Consider the following 20,832-nt stretch of genomic DNA (forward strand, 5'->3'; position numbering starts at 1 on the left):
TTAAATCTCTTTAGTTTTCCTGAAAAATACATTTTTTTTAAAAGAATGTAAAATGTTTTTCCGCAAAACCACACCCTCTTAGCCACACCCCCTTTCACAAACTTTACTCCTGATTAGAACGTAAGCAAGTTCAGCCAATGAGAGATCAGCAAAGCTGACATGGGCAGCAAGTGCCCCACGAGCATTAGACCTTCCCCATAGGAAAGCATTGCATCTTCATGCAAAGCGTCATTCCACTAAGTTAAACTCTGTAAGAATTGTCTCTAGTGGCTGTCAGGTTGTCCTAACCCTGCAATGTAAACATTGCAGTTTCTCTGAAGGTTTAGGGTGACTGGGGCACTTCACCCAGAGCACTTTCATGCGATTAAATGGGTGCCCATAGTGTCCCTTTAATTTAATGATGTCTTAAGTATGACTGGAGTGTTCGCTATAATATATAATTTTTTTAATATATTTTTGTTGGGTGGTGATGTTTGGTATTTAGTTTTTTTCCTTGGCATAATAGCATTATATTTTCAATTTAAATGGAAATAATCATTTTATAATAAATACATTTGCTGCACCACGGTAAGAAAGAAACGATAAAATGTTCCCGTGATGAAAGAGAAGGCAATGCTTGTCTCATTTTCTAATTTAGAGAAAATGATTGCCAGTTCTAATAGACATTCATCCCTTTATTGGCACATAGAAAATACTTCAGAATGGTGATTATTTTAAAAAATAATTTAACTTAATTAAGGATGATAAAGTGGTAACGCTTTCAAGCATTTGTTGCATAGGTTTATTTAAAAGAGATATTTTCTTTTCACTATTGCTCACATTTACAAAATTCTAGAAAAGTATTTAAAATAAAAATATCTGTAGGATATTATTTAGATCTTGCTATTTAGCAAGATGAATAGTGAGACCATACTGTGAAAAGTATATATTGTTTGGAGTAGTTTATTAAAGTTTGCAATGATACATGTTTTACTCATTCTACTGGTTTTAATCTATTAATATGTGGGATAATTAGACATCACTCCTCTGACTAAGTACCATGAATTGTGTAAAGTGGTGTTTTTTGCTTGTGTGCTCTAAGAGTGGGTCTAGTAAAGATATCACAATAAATAATTGAGCTTCGGGTTTGTATATGCACTTTCTAATGCTTATTATTTCTATAAACCTAAGTACAACCATGTGCATAATATGGATGTTTTAATGTGAAGGATATTTATAAAGCATGAAGAACAGGATAAATTATATGAGTGTTCCTCAACCATTTCTCCTCCGTATATATTAAGGAAGAACCCATGGCAATAGATGTGCAAATGATAGCTTCTAAAAACTTGCAGAATAATTGTAATTGGTTAACTCAAGACAAGGTGCTGCAGCAACTAAAGAAAGTTAATATAAACAAAGCTCCAGGGCCTGATGGTATCTATCGATGTGTACTTAAAGGACCACTATAGTGCCCTGAGGGTGCCCCCACCCTCAGGGTCCCCCTCCCGCCGGGCTCTTGGGAGAGGAAAGGGGTTAAAACTTACCTTTCTCCAGCGCCGGGCGGGGAGCTCTTCTCCTCTGATCCTCCTCCTCTCCTCCCATTCGGCTGAATGTGCACGCGCGGCAAGAGCTGCGCGCGCATTCAGCCGGTCTCATAGGAAAGCATTATCAATGAGACAGCCACTAGAGGCTTTGAGGGCTGGATTAACCCATTTATAAACATAGCAGTTTCTCTGAAACTGCTATGTTTATAAAAAAAAATGGGTTAACCCTAGCTGGACCTGGCACCCAGACCACTTCATTAAGCTGAAGTGGTCTGGGTGCCTATAGTGGTCCTTTAACCCCTTAAGGACCAAACCTCTGGAATAAAAGGGAATCATGACATGTCACACATGTCATGTGTCCTTAAGGGGTTAAGGAACTAAGTGTAGAAATAAGTGAACCTCTGTTTTTAATCTTTCAAGATTCTTTTCTTTCAGGAAGCGTTCCGGAGGATTGGAGGAAGGCAGATGTGCTTCCTATATTCAAAAAGGGTTAAAAATCCTTGCCTGGAAATTATAGACCTGTGAGCTTAACTTCTGTGGCTGGTAAAATATTTGAAAGATTATTAAGGGATAATATTCAAGAATTCCTTGAGAAGAATATGGTTATCAGCAAAAATCAGCACGGTTTTATGAAGCACAGGTCATGTCAAACTAACTTGTTTGCGTTCTACGAGGAAGTAAGTAGAAGTATAGATCAGGGTGTTGCAGTGGATGTGATCTATTTGGATTTTGCCAAGGCATTTGATACAGTTGCACACAAAAGATTAGTGTTCAAACTCAAGGAAATCGGTCTAGATGAAAATGCTTGTTCTTGGGTAGAACATTGGCTTAAAAACAGACTACAAAGAGTTGTCGTTAATGGTAAATTTTCAAGCTGAACAGAGGTGGCAAGTGGTGTCCCTCAGGGGTCTGTTCTGGGACCCCTTCTGTTTAACATGTTTATAAATGATCTTGAAGACAGCATTGAAAGTCATGTTTCAGTGTTTGCAGATGACACAAAACTTTGTAAAATAATACAATGTGAGCAAGATATTACTTTGCTGCAGATGGATTTAGATAGACTGGAGGACTGGGCACTCAAATGGCAGATGAAATTTAATGTTGAAAAATGCAAAGTTATGCACTTCGGCGTAAAGAATACACAAGCAACGTATACCCTTAATGGAAGCGAATTAGGGATAACAACTCACGAAGAGGACTGGGGAATAGTTATTGACAACAAACTATGCAACAATGTGCAATGTCAATCAGCAGTGGCCAAGGCCAGTAAGGTATTGTCATGCATGAAAAAGGGCATTCATTCTCGGGACGAGAATATAATTTTGCCTCTTTATAAATCACTGGTAAGACCACATATTGAATAGGCTGTGCAATTTTGGGCACCTGTTCTAAAGAAGGAAATTATGGCACTAGAAAAAGTGCAGAAGCGGGGTACAAAATTAATAAAAGGAATGGAACATATCAGCTATGAAGAAAGGTTAACAAATTTAAACCTATTTAGTTTAGAAAAACGTCGCCTGAGAGGGGATATGATAACATTATACAAATATATTCGGGGCCAATACAAACCATTGTGTGGAAATCTTTTCACAAACCAGACTTTACATAGGACACAAGGCCATGTGTTTAGACTGGAAGAAAGAAGATTTCGTCTAAGGCAAAGGAAAGGTTTTTTTTACTGTAAGAACAATCAGGACGTGGAATTCTCTGCCTGAAGAAGTGGTTTTATCAGAGTCCATACAGATGTTCAAACAGATACTAGATGCATATTTGCAAAAACAGAATATTCAAAGATATAATTTTTCAATGTAGGGTAATAACTGCTTGATCCAAGGATAAATCTGACTGCCATTCTGGGGTCAAGAAGGATTTTTTTTCCTAGCTTGTTGCAAAATTGTGCTTCAAACTGGGTTTTTTTTTGCCTTCTTTTGGATCAACAGCAAAAAAACAAATGTGAGGAAGGCTGAACTTGATGGACGAAAGTCTCTTTTCAGCTATGTAACTATGTAACTATGTAACCAACAGATCCCCCCCCCCCCACACACACACACACACCAAAACTCTCACATGCATTGGAATAAGAATAAGGTCCTAACGTGTACTATATCTGACGTCATTTTGCATGAAAACATTAGGTACTGGAATCTAACGCGCACCTTTTTCGGAAAAGAAAGTTTTCAAAATTTGAATGCGCATTAGATTAAATGGCGCATTACATTCGGGGGAAAAATTCTAAATTTTCCAGCAAATTTAATTCTGTCGAATTCCAACAGACGATTTCAAACAGGCGAATTCAAATTGGTGAATTCAAATTTGGTGAATTCAATTAGGTGAAATCCCACGGGCATATTTGATTCCAGCGAAATCACACAGGCAACTTTCGTTCCTGAAAGAGGGCTTAAGAAAGAATACACTTAACATGTAACACTGGAATTGAAATACCATCAGTGTTACTATCGTGTATGGCAATAAACATTTTCATTGCAGCACAATGTTGTATAGTAGTATCTTCTTGTATAAATGCGCATTACATTCACCAGCAAAAACATTTTTCAGCTTCCAGTTTTCAAAAATTGAGGTGCGCATTATATAAGATGGTGCATTAGATTCTAGTAAATTCGATATGTTCTGAGTGATGAGTTTGGTGGTAAGGTTCAGAAGGGATGGGTTAGTAGTTGTCACTTTTCATTCGATCCCTGCATCGTACCTTGTTTCTCTTGAAGTATGCTCTCCGACAGGCGGCAAAACACTTTTCACTGCAGAAGCTTTTCACTTCGCTTCCCATGCTCAACGAATAGCGTTTGATTCCAACTTTCTGGCACCAAGCACACATGATTTGTACATTTGACACATCGTCCTCTGCAATAGAATGAAAGAAAAACTGTTTACTATGGCAGCAAAACAGCTTGTACTCTGAAACCAATCCTTAACTAACTATTAGTTTCGAATTCACACTGGCATCACAATAGTAGAAATATAAATTATTCAAAAATGCTTTAACGTTCTAACACAATCAAAGCTAATAGTGACTGTATAATTATAATAATTACTAAAACAATGCATGTGTTTCACAGGGTATGTCAAATATGTTCCTTTTCTGGACATTATAGATCTGCTTTTGTGTAGCTCATCATTTATATAAAATATTAAAAACATGTAGTAGTTTTTTTTCCTTTTATTTTTAATTTCCATGTTACAGGCAAGGCTCACAATTTCTACTTACCACTAACCATTGGTGAGTGTACATTTAGTCCTGGCTAGTAGAAATTCACCCCTGAAGGGTACTCTATCGCTTGCAGCGGCAAGTACATTGAGGTCTGGGTAGTAGCATAATAATGCATATATTAAGCTCTGTATATATATATATATATATCATACATGTGATACATATGGTAATTAACCCCTTAAGGACCAAACTTCTGGAATAAAAGGGAATCATGACATGTCACACATGTGATGTGTCCTTAAGGGGTTAAACCTGAACTGCAGGTATGAGATTATACATTATTATACACACTACACATTATACATTATTATACACATTATACATTATTATACAAACTCTAATTCATTTCATAAATCAGCGATGGGACCCAATGAACTAGTGAACACGGGACACCTAAGGTAAGAATGGAAGTCTGCAGGACCCTATAATAACCAGTACAGAAGTCTTCAAGCTCCCTTCTGGTTAGGAATGTCATATGCCAGTTTGCTGGTGGTAGTTTGACAGAACCTGCAGACCTGTAATGCCATATTAGTTGGGCCTGTGAACCAAAAGCCATCGTTTATAAAGAGGAGAGAATTCCTGCCTACAAATAGGTTTTTGGGTAGAGTGGACAATACCTTCCACTCCAGTGGGTAGAGGGAAAGACCTTACCCTGAAGAATCATTGTGGAAGTCCTTGGCAGGTTCCTGGTGGCAGAAGTGAAGGGAATAGGAAGTAGACAGACAGGCCGGGGAGCAGTCACCCCTATTCAGGGACGGATTAACATAGGGGCTGATGGAGCTGCCGCTCCAGGCCCATGGAATAGGCCCATTTTAAAAAAGATTTTTTTTTTAACACACTTCTCTTGGGTTTGCCACCTGACTTTATTTTACCAGCACAGCCGGTATTTGGGGCTGCCTGGCCATGCCGGTATTGCAGTAATACCGGCAATACAAATGCAGATATTTTTCTCAGTATAAATGGAGATTACTCTGCAATACCAGCATCAGCAAGTAGGGGTCACTGTGTGTGGAGAGAGGCAGGGATAGGAAGTTACAGTATATCCCTCCCTGCCTCTCTCTACTCACTGATCCGCGGGGGAGCAGCTACACAGCACAGCGAGTTCAGACAGCAGCTCCCAGTCTGCAGACAGACAACAGCTCAGGGAAATGAAGGATGGGGGGAAAGGCAGCAGGGAAACATGGGGACACTGAGACACTAGGGGACACTGAGACACTAGGGGACACTGAGACACTTGGGGACACTGAGACACTAGGGGACACTGTGAGACATAGGGACATTGGAAGACACTAGGGACACAGTGTCTCCATGTCTCCCAGTGTCCCCATGTCTCCCAGCCAATGTCCCTAGTGTCTCAGTGTCCCCACGGCTCCCAGTGTCCCCTAGTCTCCCAGTGTCTGTGTCCCCATGTCTCTCACTGTCCCTAGAGTCTCATTGTCCCCATGTGTCCCAGTGTCCCCATGTGTCCCAGTGTCCCCATGTCTCCCAGCCAATGTCCCTAGTGTCTCAGTGTCCCCACGGCTCCCAGTGTCCCCTAGTCTCCCAGTGTATGTGTCCCCATGTCTCTCAGTGTCCCTAGTGTCTGTGTCCCCATGTCTAAGAGTGTCCCCAAATATCTTTCTCCCAGTGTCCATATGTCTCCCAGCCAGTGTCCAAGTGTCTCAGTGTCCCCATGTCTCTCAGTACCTCCAAATCTTTCAGTGTCCCCATGTCTCCCAGCCAGTGTTCAAGTGTCTCATTGTCCCCATGTCTCCCAGTACCCCCACATTTTTCAGTGTCCCCATGTCTCCCAGCCAGTGTCCAAGTGTATCAGTGTCCCCATGCCTTCCAGCCAGTGTCCCTAGTGTCTCAGTGTCCCCATGTCTCCATGTCTCCCAGTGTCCCCATGTCTGTATCCACAAGTGCCCCCATGTCTCTCAGTGTCACCTGGTGTCTCAGTGTCGCCATGTCTCACTGTGTGCACATGTCTCACTGTGTCCACATGTCTCTCAGTGTCCCCTAGTATCCTAGTGACAAGGGAAACACAGACATGGGGACACGGGGAGAAATGAGGACACTGAGACACTGGAAGACTTGGGGACTGGGCGTCCAAATCTTTGGACAGACATGCCCCCTTTTTGGGCATGTTCACCCCTTTTGGCAGTTCTGATCACGTGATTCGCGACAGTGGCCCGCCCATTGACTTCCTGCTTCACTGGACACTGCTGTTAGGGTGTATGGATTTACTTGAAAGATGAAAGAATAAATTAGAGAGAGATTAGCATAGAGTATGTGTATTCTTATAGATACATCCTTTGAGTTTCCCTCCAACACCATCTCCATCAGATACATGACGCTTGGGAGCTATGACTGTTTTAGTGTTTTTGATCGATAGGATTCTGTAATTAGGCCCCATCATAAGTGTCAGCACCAGGCCCACTGGGCTCTTAATCTGGCCCTGCCCCTATTCCCTTTATACATTGTAATACTTTACTTGCTTTAAGGTATTTCTATTCATTGAAAGCTGTTTGTACTGGAAATTGAGAGTATTTTTTAATCTTGTTCCATTATATGTGAAAAAATACTGATATTCCTAAATGGAATATTCAGAAGAGAGGGAGTCTGACTAGCACAGAGCTGCTCACACTGGAAATTATAGGGTTTCACAAAAACCTATATATAAAACAGCAAATATTACACTTAGAGGTATGGTGCATAGAATCCAGGAGTTAGCGCTTGAAAATGGCTCAGATAAATTAAAACATAAAAATAGTGAAGGTATAATTAGATACTGTGTCTTTAAGAGATGAATACAATAAAGTGCATATGCAGTAAAATAATATGTATGGTTCCCTTATAAGGAACAGGGTAAATGATACTGGCACCAAATAATATACTTTCAAAGAATGAAGATAAAAAGCATTATTTCTATAGCAAACCAGTATATGGAACTGATTGCTATGAGGCAATACTGGCTGAAACCACTAAAAAAACAGTGTAAAACTGGAAGTGTAATAAAAACCAGTTTATTAGAACAAAATGTAAAAATAAAAGTTAGAAACAGTACATACAAGCTTTACCGGTCTAATGAAGATCAATTGGTAGAAAAAACCTTTGCACTGGGCTAGGATGGATGTGGATGCTTTACTCAAGCCTGCTTTCTTCTGCCAAAATGTGAATATCGTTGGATAATATATGCGTGCTGTTGTGGCACATCACACATGTAATTTTCAAAAAATAAAGATTTAAAAAAAAAAAATAACACAGTTTGAAAAAAATAGTTGAATTTTGCAATTTATTTTACTAGCTCAGTGCTCACCTTACACCATAAAAAGGAAACCCTCCTTAAATAATTCATATACCATATGACAAACTCACCAATCCCTGCTACCTAGTTTTGACCTGTGCTTGTTTAAATGAAATGTGTTTGTCTGTGATTGAAATGTGAGTTTTGTCACATATACCGGTAAATGAATTCTTTAAGGAAGAAAATGATCTGACTTCGTGAACGAGTGGCAGAGCGAATAGATTTTGGAAGAAAAAACTAAGCAAGAGAAAGGGGAGGCACCAGTGACACATAGAAGGTCATGAGAACGAAGAACAAAGACAGAATGGCACAGTGAGAGAGATCCTAGTCACTATAAGGAGTCTGCTGATCTCACAGTGTAAAAGAAAACCATTTTTAAATTCTGGCAAAGAGCCTGAGAATAGAGGAAACGCACAAACTGATAGCATTCAATGAATATCTTATCACTTTCTAAGGCTACACCAGATTAACTATGCAGTGTGCTTTATTTAAGAGACAAGTTTGTCCTTGAGAGAAAATATGGTCTTATTTTTAACCACTTACTTACATTTGAACCAAAATGTCATTAACTTTTGTCTTACGGATAGTAGCAAAACCTCAAAATCACGTCACTGCGAAATGATGTAAAGCTGGCTTGTGTATGTGTAAACACACGCTATGTGACGTTACTGCTACCCGGGACTTACAACTTCCTGCCAGCTGAAACAATTACATTTCTTCATTATGATATTCAATCATGATATTAGTAATATTATAAGAAAAGACAGAAGCCCTGCTGGGCCAAAACGTTGCTGTGCATATGCTCTAAATAAAGCTGGTATGTTGGCTTTCATCCTTGAGTGCCTGGACCATTGTATATTTTCTATATTCGTAGGATTATGTGACAACATTGTGGCTTGGGGAGCACATGCAAACTAATTTTCCTTTTTGCACACCAGTCTCACAGATCTGTAAATGGGTGGTCCTACTCACACTGTGTAAATGCTATAAGGGTCTGACAGATGGAGGCTGCTAGATTAGTGAAGTGTGACATCATATATTCTTTCACCCTCCATCAGTATAGCCTGTGTAACGTTAGGAAGCTTTAAAAGAAACCTGTGCTTGCCCAGACACTGTTTCCCAGGACTCCATTGACACCAGTGTCCAGTTACACATCATACATACTCATCATAATCTGGCAGACAGTCAGCCCCAGATAATGCTGTTTCCCAGCAAAAATATTCCTCTAATATTGGCCATCAGGCGACGCAAAAACCCACACAATGCTGGGTTAGCAATAGCCTTACACAATTCTTGCCTGCAGCCTCGCTGTTTTAGTATACTCACAGCAGGCTTCCCATCACACCTCCAGTTGGTATTAATCAGTTGAGAAAAGGTTCTTTGAGGTTACATTTCACAAACTCCATATCATAGTGGGATATATTGCCGCTTTGCCATCCCTACACTGCATGTGAGTGACTGACTTTCAACTGCTTTGGATACATTGCACATGTGTTGTGTCTTCAGTCAACAACTTTGTTAACCATCATACTAAATAAGAGATTTAAAAAAATGAGTGGTGATTTAAATCTGCATTACATTGTATGGCACAGATCTAAAATTTAATTAAGAGCACTGATGAATTAATAGTGTATCTCAGTTCTTACTGTTACTGCTATATTTTTACAGATTTCTGAGACTAATATCATGCAGTTCACCTATCGTAGTATATTCAAGGTTTTCTAAGGCACTTAAACATTAAGGTTTCTTTACTAAAGTCTCAGACTGAAATCCCAATTGCAAACTTTAGCCTGCAATATATCTGATCTGAAAAGGTTTCCAACTTCGTTAGTCTCAGTTTTGAGGATTTAAATTCAGGTACAATTCAGACTTTAGTGAAAACCACTGATACAGCATCAGCATCGCTCAATAATACAAGGATAGCACCACTGGCCAGGCCTAAAAGTTTCTCACCAATGTAAGTCTAGTGGGTTCATGGCACACTCACCAGGGGGGAATTTCTACTAGCCAGCGCTAAATTTTCACTCACCAGTGACTAGTGGTAAACTGGAAACTTTTAACACTGGTATCAGAAGGTATTTGCAATGGCTATACAAGCAATAGCCACTGATTTCAAATGGAGACATTCTCTCCACTTTATTACAATTTCTCAAGGGTTCCAAGGCATGTTTCATCAGACCAGAAACCTTTTTTTATTGCTTCATGGTCCAGTTCTGCTGCTCATGTCTCCACTGAAGGCACTTTTGGCAGTGGACAGAGGTCATCATGGGCATTCTCACTGGTCTGCGTCATCGCAGCCCTATTTCCAGAAAACTGTGATGCACTGTGTGATCTGACACCTTTCTAGCATGGGCAGCATAACCCTTTCAGTAAACCTTTCAGTAATTTGAGCTACGGCTCTTCTGTGTGATCAGATGGGCTAGCCTCCTTCGCTCCTTACGTGCCTCAATGAGCCTTGGGCACCCATGACCTGAACGCCGGTTCACTGGTTGTCCGCCTTTGCACCACTCACCACTGCATACCGGAAAAAAAAACACCACAATTTTACCCATGTCTTTTCTCTTGCCCATTTTTCTTGCTTCCAACACATGAAATTCAAGAACTGACTGGTCACTTGCTGCCTAATATATACCACACCCTGACAGGTACCATTGTAACAATATGATCAATGTTATTCACTTCATTTGTCAGTGGTTCTAATGTTGTGGATGATCGGTGTTTAGCTCTCTTGTTAACCCCTCTCAGACCTTAAATACCTCTTAACCATAACCACTTCTAACGTTATCTTGAACCCTACACACATTTACACTGCTGCATACACTCACTATACACACAGATTAAAACACAACACATTTCAAGTAGAAGTGGGGGAGCAGAGGACACCTTAGTATTATGTGCCTACAGGCACCTGACATTTAAATCCAGCACTGGTCTTAAATAACTGTCAAGGTAACACAGCAAAATTATGGTATAACAACTTAAAGAGAGCCTGCTTGCATTGATAGAATGTTTCAAAACATAAAGAAAAGTCATTACATCTGCAAAATACAGATTTAAACCCTTTCAGGAGAATTAAACTCCTATGGCCTATATTTTATTTTTTTAATATTATTGTGAATTTGTTTGTTGTTAACCCAAATAAAGAAACAGGAAATGGGATGGGCAGATTTAATTAATTTTGGTGTATGTGTCTGCCATTAACTGGCTGCTTTGCTGGCCCCTCTCACAGGTAAGGGTTTCAGTCCTTTGAGCTTAACTCTGCGCTAAAAGTATTAGCTTTCAAAAATCAATGAAGAACACATCCACCTGATACTCTAACACTCCTGACCTGTGTTATCCATTAAACGCTTCTCTAGGAAATTGCCCATAAAATGATGTTAGACTCACAGGAAGGGACAGAAACCATTTCAGCAGATGTTCCCTCAAAGCGAGAGAGAAAATACGATGTTAGGTACGTATGTGATATTGGTATCAGGAAGGCAACACATTTATATTGGTTTCACCCCAGTACATGTTGTGCTAAAACCCTTTTCTTGTGTATATGTTTATTGATTCCTCTTAGCATCTCCTGTGTATTTGCTTTTGATATTCTATAGAATAGTGGCATGGTAGGCCAGAAACAGCACCATATATCCCTTAAAGCTGCATTAGCTGAAGATAAATGATGATGTAATGAATCAAACAGAATCAGCTAAGACTAACCTTGATATCTCGCATGACTATGAACATAATTCCCCATGATGCTCTGCCATCCTACTTGCTTATGTGCAGTTGTTGTTTTTTTTTGTGCAACGCAAATGCATATTATGGGGAAATTAGTTAGGGCATTTCGCAACACAAGATATTATACACTTTTGGAATTACCTGGTGAAAATGATGAAATTACCACATTTTTATATATATGTATATATACATTGAAATAAAATATAATGAGTTGTGTAGACGGTAGAGGCTACTGCACTCTACCACAACTCCTTACTTATTGTGACTGGAGGGAGAATCCACATGAAAAGAGACTATTCTTTTATAAGGACCGCCATCTTATCTTTCCGCAGTTAAGTAATTCACTGGCACATATTCGATAATCCAGTTACTCTATATGCTGTAATGTTGCTTGAATTGAACAAACTGTGATCTAAACTGAATTCCCCTTTAAAAGAAATGCCACAGCTGCTTTATCAAAGGCTGCACTAACTGGAAAATCTGCTCCAAACTCAGGGTGACAAGTCATATTGTTGGCAGGTTTACCTCAGTCCTTCAACCCTAATTACTTGTGTAATAGTAATATATATTTTATTTGGAACTGAGATAAAAATCTCTTCCCACTGTGAGCTCGTTTCACCTCCTGTTCCTGTATGTCATACATGTTTCGTTAGAATTACATGTTTGTCTTGTTCACCTATTGTACAGCATTGTGAAATGCGTTGGTGTTATTTAAATACTATAAACTTTTTTTATATCATGATCATAGATCCCGTACTTTTTTCCAGTAGTGAGATACAGTATTGGTGGGGTGGTGGTTAATAGATGAATTGATTTTTAGTATTTAGAAAACTGGGCAGACTAGATGGGCCGAATGGTTCTTATCTGCCGTCACATTCTATGTTTCTATGTTTCTATTTTCTTATAATCACTTTCAGGTTGTTTAAAAAAAAAAAAAAAAAAAAATGGAAGAATTACCTGCTGATGGTTTCATGAACGGAGGAGGAATTAATGGCATGACAATTGGCATGTTTCCATGATCCTTTGACCCCGCTGGTAGTCCTGCAATCCCATTTCCAGTACCGTGTCCTGAATAATTTATATTTGTATTGTATGGTGACGTAACACTGTCCTCAGGTAATTTTGGTTTTGGCAAAGAATTTTCTGAAATAAAAACAAAATATAGTAAAGCATTTTTTAAAATACAGCCATCACACCTTTACAAATCACCTACTAGGCATGTAAAAGAAAAAGGAAATGAAGTGAATATTAATATTACCGATGGGGCACTTTGGCAACATTACAAACATAACATAAAAGAAACATCATTATCTTTTATTTACTAATCTCGCATTTATACTGATTGGGAAAATAAAGTGGCACCTGGTTTAAATTTTGAATAAATAAAGCTTTTTCTTTCTTTTCCTTGAAATTAAATCATGCTTGCCATGCCCCATGCAAAATTGGATGTCTACCTAATTGGGCATGTCCTCAATGTCTACAATAAGCAAAGCATAGTATGATTTATTGTCATTTGTCTGTATTAATCAGATGGAATACACATACATAAATCTTCTTCATCATACCTAAGAACATCCAGAGTGTAAACCCAGCATTTTATGATTTTTTTTATCAAATATTCCATATTTAGACTGAAAATGGTGAATGCAAACTTCATTATATTCTACACTAATGTAATGATCCTCAAATGTATCATGTTTGATAGGCGGCCAAGCAACAGGGTTGCAGGACAAACCGTTTTTGTTGTTTTTGCTTTTGTTTGTTTGTAGGTTATTTTGTGTTATTTTTTTAATGTATAGTTAGTAAATACTCACATTTACCTTATTTTTTTTTTTTGTCCTTTTACTTAAAATTTCTACTTGCGTAATTTCTAATTTCTAATCACGTTTAAAAGCTTCAGCTGCACAATATTTAAGATGCTATGATGGTAGTGTAGGCAGTATAAGAGCAAACCATGTGATGATGCTTTATAATTGATCTCTAGTGTACTGAAGCTGCAAAAGAAATGATAAGGAGGTTTACTGGTTAAACATTAAGCTGCAGGGAATTGAAAATTTAACTGCAAAATTTAGGCTAAAATAGCCAGTTGTGGGTAGAGTTGGAAGATGTTCCCAAATAATCAATTATTTCGTCTTGATTTTTCAATTTGCCCTGGAACTTTTTTTGGATTAGGAGTAATCCAGATGTTCACAGTTTCAGCCATACTGCGGTCGAACACGCTGATGATGTACTATGTTACATCGAACAGCCAGTGGTTTTTCTTCCATATATCCTCCATGAATTCCGTTTCTATGGTGAATTGAGCATAGACAAATCTGAGGCCACGAATATATCTGTCTCCACCTGACAGTCTGAACACCTCTGCACCCACTTTCCATTCCAGTGGTACAGAGAACAACTTGAGTATCTGGGTATGTGGATCCCATGTTATTTGAAGAAAGTCTACCGACAACTTCCTGCCAATGTTGAATTATTTTCAGGCAGATATGAAAGGCTGGACTGTCCTAGATTTCTCGTGGTTTGGTTGTATAAACCCTGTTAAAACGAATCTGCCTCCTAGGCTGCTCAACTTAGTCCAGATTATACCGGTGCCTCTCACATTTTGTTAGTACCCTGAATTCAGCTCTGGTGCAATAAGCATGTACAGCTACTGTATTCTGGGAATTGGCGATCTTATCCCCTTACTGGAGAAGGCGAATGATGTAGTGCTTACTATAGCAGATGAAAAGGTGGATTCAACCCTGTGGATATGCTCTTAAACCTAAATTTTATCTAAATTACCTATATCCAAAAACAAGAAAACACTGTCCAAACATTTATTGACAGCAGCACGCTCTCTGAATTCCTGCTCTCTGGCTGTGAAAATACCTGCCAATGTTTCGGAATTGGCTCGGCAGAGTTGAAGAGATTCAGCAGATAAAGGAGCACACCGCCACCGCCATGTTGAAGGGTCACTCTGATAGATACGAGGAAGTATGGAGAGCATGGCAATTTTATCTCAGTACCAGAAATCAGTGAGTCAGCTGATGGGGGTGCCCTTATCCCCTACCTTCCCTCCTTACCCCCCACCCCCCCTTTTTTTATTTTGCTCTCTCTGAACAACTTTTTCAACCTCATCTATTGTTCACCTGGTGCATGGGTACCTTCTGTTCCGCTCGCAGACTATTATCCACTATTCATTGCTGCCCAATAGACCAATTTGTTTATTTATGACTAAGACTAAGATTACGACTAATTAGTTATTAATTAGAATGGTCCCATTGCAATTCTTGGTTTATTACGATAGAAGTACCTTTCAAACATTGTTATAAATGTATGGCAGCTGTAATAGTAGCAATGCTTTCATTTATGGTTCCTGTATGGACTAACACTCCAAAACTTTATAAACCTTCTGTAATATTTTGAATCATTTGTACAACTCCATAAACAAAGATTGTCCAAAAAATTTAAATCTATTCGGTTTTCAAATCACTACCATTAAGTATTTAGTGTATAATTTCAAAATGTGCCAGGTAACAGAGAACACAAAAATGTGTGGACAAATTATACAAGTGAATAACAGTTCTCCTGCATTAGCATAATAATTCCTGAATTTAATACATGTTTTTACACCTGTGAGCACACTGACATATTATCCCCGTAGCCTGAACCACTGCTGGCCATATGGAATCAATGATAATAATAAGAAGAATTGGACAGGAGATCCATTTAGCAACAAAAAATGTATTTAAAAAAAATAAAGTGGTCACAAAAATCGAAAGCTTAAAGGACAGCATAATGTAGGACAGGCAAGCTGTTTAAAAACTTTTACATTGCACTTCGATTGGCAATTAACTTACTTTATGAACCAGCAAGGGAACTTCTGGATAAAGAACATTTGCTTTGGCTCCACAACCAAGGCCTTCCACTAACGATATGCAAAATAGCTTCTGCATGCTGGTGGCGTGTGAATTGTATGCCAGACTGTATTAATTAAGCAAATGAGCCAATACCATTTCAACATCTGAATGGCACTGGCCTTGCTTCATAACCCTAAGCCCTGTCATTAAAGCCCTGCCAACACTAAAGTACTTCTGAAATTTGGATGTTTTTATTTTGTTATAATTAACTTAATAAGTTAAAACGAAACTAACACATAACAGAAAACATACAGGTCTCCAAAGAGAGAAAAAGAACACTTGTCCTCCAAAAGGCTGCCATCAAAATATTCCTTAGCACCATTATATATCACTTTAAAAGCTAACATAACCTTGTGTTTAACTGAGTTTACCACCTTTTAATGAATTTGATTTGAATATGTTTAACTAACGTGGACTTCCAGTTACTCATCCTGAACAGGAAGTTCTAATGCTAAGGTGAATTCAACGTGAATTTCAATTTTAAGGTCAAAAAAGCCAAACTGAAAAAAGGCAAATTGAAATTATATTCTACACTAATGCAATGATTTTCAAATTCAACAGTTTTGTTAGGAGGCCAAGCAACGAAAGTTGAAGCATGACATTGTTTTTGTTATTTGTTCATAGTGAATTTCAAATACAAGGTCAAAATAGGCAACTTGGGAATTCCTCTAAGTCAACTATGCTTTTAGTACTGCTACTCTGGCGTTAAATCTGAAATTCACACTTTGGTGAACAGCATTTAAAAAATACAGTAATATGTTAAAACAGTAATTACAGCAAATTTATTTATAACTTTAATAAAACACAGAAAATCCCATATAACTTGTTTTTTGATTTGATGCTCTGTTTTCATTTTACTTTACATTGAAAATTTAGCAAATTAAATCACAATCCAGGTAAGTTCAGGGACAGCTAGTGCACACAATGCAAATTAGGAGCAGAAACAGAAATGAGACTTCATTTCTCCTCTTCTCTGTATGTTTTTTCGATACTGGCTTACAAAAATGATTGGCATGACTGCTGACCCATGTAAACCTTCCCGCTGTCCAATAATTACACAGACACCTGTATAGTGGGTAAAGAGCTCCTAGCGTTATGCTCCTTCCTTGGACGTGGTAGGTGCCCACTCCCCAGACTCCCTTATATCTGTCCCTACTTTCAACAACATTGTTTCCCCCTTTCATACCACCCCTTTTCCTGGGCAGCAACCATGCTTACCCTACTTGGCAGTCCAGGGAATATCTGGAAGTCATGATGGAGCTAAAGCTGCAGGTTTAAAGAGGTGTGGGACACTACTTTTATAAGAGCACTGCAGCTCACTGCACTGGTTGGTTAACAGTGTCTGAAACATTGATGTGTACTTATATGGCATATATGTACACCGTAGTTTTGGTTCCAGCAGTGTGCTACTACCCTTCAAATTCCACTTCTAACCTGGCCTCCATTGGGAGCCTCTCCCAACCTCCACTACTATTCCCAGAGACATGGAAGATTCTAAGCAATATCCTTTGTTAGCTCTCCTGAGCTAAGCTCTGAAGCTGAAACTCTAAGCTAATGAGCTAAGGCTAGCCCTACTCAGGAAAGCTAACAGATGTTCTAGATTAGCAACATCCGGCTCTACGGTGTTAGTTTTGGGAAGAACCAAGGCACCGCCTGGCCCCATACAGCAAGCTATAGTGGTTATGGTGCTTGGAGTGTTCTCTAATTTTCACCTCACAAATAAATATATATATTTGATATAGGAAATTAGCAAACATGATATTAAATATCCTGGAAAGTGACAGTCTCCCCTCTATACGTCAATATAGCCTCATGTCTGAGTTGCCCATTTTGTGTGTAAAAGATGATAAAATTCACATGTAAAAAATATATTCAATAAAATATCAATTAAATATTAACCTGTTCTACCTAAAAGAGACTATAATACCATTTAGGCATAATTAAAACTGAAAATGTGTGTTCTGTTTTGCAATTTCTATTTTCAAAGCTACATTCACTTTGATGTATGTTCTCAATTGCATTTCTTTGTTAACATTGTTTGTTTTCTTTTTTAACTAATTTTGTTTTTATTGTGCTCTTCACAAAATTTATACAACATGTCAGATAACAAAAAAAAACATAAGGCGATAAGTAAACATGTCTAACTATGTGGAAAAAAATTATTCCGTCAGGCTGAAAGATAGAAAAAAAATAAATAGCTTTTATCTTATGGAAAAGTGGTTACGTATCTTATATGCACAAAAAGCTAAATAAAATAGCTATATGAGGTATGGCAAAAACAGAACATTTCCATGGAATAAGGAATAATGGTTTCTCATTTAGACTGCTACTGCTAGGTGATTCCAAGTCTGTGTCTGCGACCTTTTATCACAGATATCAGTTCATCCTTGGAACAATTTTTTTTTACAATTTGTGTATCCTCTTCAGAAAAAATAAATGTGGATGGATTTCCAATGTGAATATATTAATAATATTAAAGAATTAGAAGATAGGGTAGAAAAGAAAATTGTAGGTGAAATTTTTAATAAAACCTTTCAGATCTACCTAGCGTCCGTGGAAAGATGTGCTGTAGAATGTATGATATTTCTTGGATTTGATTATAAATCAAGCACTAGTGCACGAGCGTTGTTACATTTTAGTTAACATTGTTGTGCTGTCGAAATATAGGTTCCATTATTATAATTTTTTTTATAAATGGTAAATATTTAAGGTTTAAGCAGAAAATATATTTAGGATAAGAGATGTGGGGAAATTCTGGTTTCTAAAGCACACTATAGTACTTGTGTTGGTGTTCTCGAATTAACATGGTGCATTTGTGCTTTATACAATTTTGAGGTTTGTAAATATGTGGAATTAGGCTGTGGTGATTACCATCTATACTAGTAAGTAAACTCATTTTATTTATCCTGGAAGCTCTTTATACATAGCTTAGCCTTCATGACTATGCTTTTTTATGCTTCACAAAGTTTGTCATCAACATGCAGGTCACTGGAAAATTTCAATCTCCCTTATTTTAAAAATGATCTTTGCCAAGTATCAACTTTCAGATTCTGGCCAGTCTGACCAAACAAGACTACTCTTCCTGTAGCAACATTCTAGACATCCCATTTAAAACAAACATGCTTTATTCATTTTTTGGCTAAATCGGAGCTTAAGGAAGTATTGTAGCTGCTAAACTGGTATAAAAGCTAGAAATGGAAGCCAATTGTAAAGTGATATCGATTTTATATATGTAAAGTAAAACAGGCTGGATTTACTATGTAATCATCTATTTAAGCAAATGAGATCAGTATATTCCAGCAATAGTGAGTTCATAAGGAATTCTAGGGCAAAGTTGAAAGAGTGATGCAATCACCATAGAAACCAAACGGAATGTCCCTGCCACTTTAGAGCTTCACCACAAAAGCATTAAAAACACAATAGCTGGCAAAACATATGGGATTTAAATTCAACCAATAGATAGCATAACATTTACACCTCTGTAGTAGTAGCCACAGAAATTGAATTGAATTTATTTTTGTAAATTCACATTTATTTGCCCCTATCCTTGCGTTTCTTTGCTGTCCCAGGTAAGATGGCTTGGCTTCAGAAAGTTTATGCAGAAATTAATAGTTAGCATTATGCAAGTGGCTGCAGATTGGCCTTAGTTGTGTCAAAGTATTCTAAAACAATTTTGACAGAAAAAGGAGGGATTTCACCCAAATACTCATAGCAACATCATCATTACTTTTGAGTTTGCCATGATGATAGTCCCTAGGGTACTGTCCATTTTACTTCTACATTATGCATTGGCAATGAACATTGCTTCATTATTAAACTACTGAATTGTTTGAATTTGTGTGTCAGTAAGTTTGAGTGTGTGTCAGTGTCTGTGTGTGTCAGTATGTCTGTCAGTGTATGTGTGTGTCTGAGTATATGTGTCAGTATGTCTGTGAGTTTGTCTGTCACTGTATGTGTCTTTGTGTGTGTGTGTCAGTATATGTGTCTGTGTGTCAGCATGTCTGTTAATATGTATCAGTATTTGTCTGTGTATCTGTATGTTGTCAGTGTGTGTGTATCTGTGTGAGTAGGTGTCAGTGTGTATATTTGTGCATCTATATATAGTCAGTGTGTGTATCTGTATATCAACATGTGTGTCAGTGTTTGTATCTGTGTGTATGTGTATCTGTATGTGTCAGTGTGTGTGTGTGTGTGTGTGTATCACAGTGTGTGCGGCAGTGTATGTGTATACATCTCAGCATTCAAAAGCCAACACTACATACAAATACACCCTGCATTCAAACTTCAATACTACATACAAACACACTCCTGCATTGAAATGTTAACACTACATACAAACACACCTCTGTGTTAAACACCAAAATTAAATATAAACACACCCCTGCATTCAAAAACCAAACACTACACATAAATGTATGCTTGCATTCAAACGCCAACACCACATACAAACACACCCCTACATTCACACAAACAAGCATTGTTGGAATTGCATGACAAATGGGGATCAACCTTTTGGCCATCCTTGCAATGGTGCGGCCCAATATAACTCTTGCACCAGGGCTGCTGTGTCAAGTAAATGTTTTCCTAGGGTGCATTTGCATGCAGGCTTGAATTTGTGTGTAGTGCTAGTTTTTGATGCAGAGGTTTGTTTGTTTATAATGTTGGTGTTTTAATACAGATGTGTGTTTGTATGTAGTGGTGATGTTTGATTGCAGTGTTGGCAGTTTAATGCAGGGGTATATTTGTGTGTAGTTTTGGCGTTTGGCTGTTGTGATGTATGTACATGTACACATACACTGCCACACACACACACTGGTACACATACACACACATATACACATGCAGATAAAAAGAAACACAGACACAAACACTAACACTAACACACATGCAGACACACAGACACACAGATACAAACACTGACATACATACATAAACACAAACATACAGATACACACACTGACACATATATAGAGACACATACATACACAGAAACACACACATACAAACACATTTGCTGGTCAAAATTTTAGTCTGAGACAGTAGAAAGCACCCTCCTTCATCTTTTGGGTGCAGGTGGGTCACTTTGACGGCTGAGACTGTTGGAGTAGTTAGGGCTTGCTCTCTTGGTCTGCACCCCCCTCCTCTTTGTCTCCTCCTCTCCCTCCCGCAGGC

General features: G+C 38.2%; 1 protein-coding gene across 2 annotated transcripts in view; it reads right to left on the reverse strand.

Moving 5' to 3' along the window:
• Nucleotides 1-20,832, reverse strand: part of SOBP (sine oculis binding protein homolog) — a 153,291-nt gene that overhangs the window by 94,154 nt on the left and 38,305 nt on the right. For both annotated transcript variants that reach the window (XM_063443539.1, XM_063443538.1), the window contains 2 exons: nucleotides 12,719-12,904; nucleotides 4,234-4,385 (listed from right to left, as the gene is read on the reverse strand). In XM_063443539.1, coding sequence (XP_063299609.1) covers nucleotides 4,234-4,385; nucleotides 12,719-12,904 — 338 coding nt within the window. The remainder of the gene's footprint in view (nucleotides 1-4,233; nucleotides 4,386-12,718; nucleotides 12,905-20,832) is intronic.

The sequence above is a fragment of the Pelobates fuscus genome, chromosome 2, assembly GCF_036172605.1.
Source record: "Pelobates fuscus isolate aPelFus1 chromosome 2, aPelFus1.pri, whole genome shotgun sequence".
Classification (NCBI taxonomy): domain Eukaryota; kingdom Metazoa; phylum Chordata; class Amphibia; order Anura; family Pelobatidae; genus Pelobates; species Pelobates fuscus.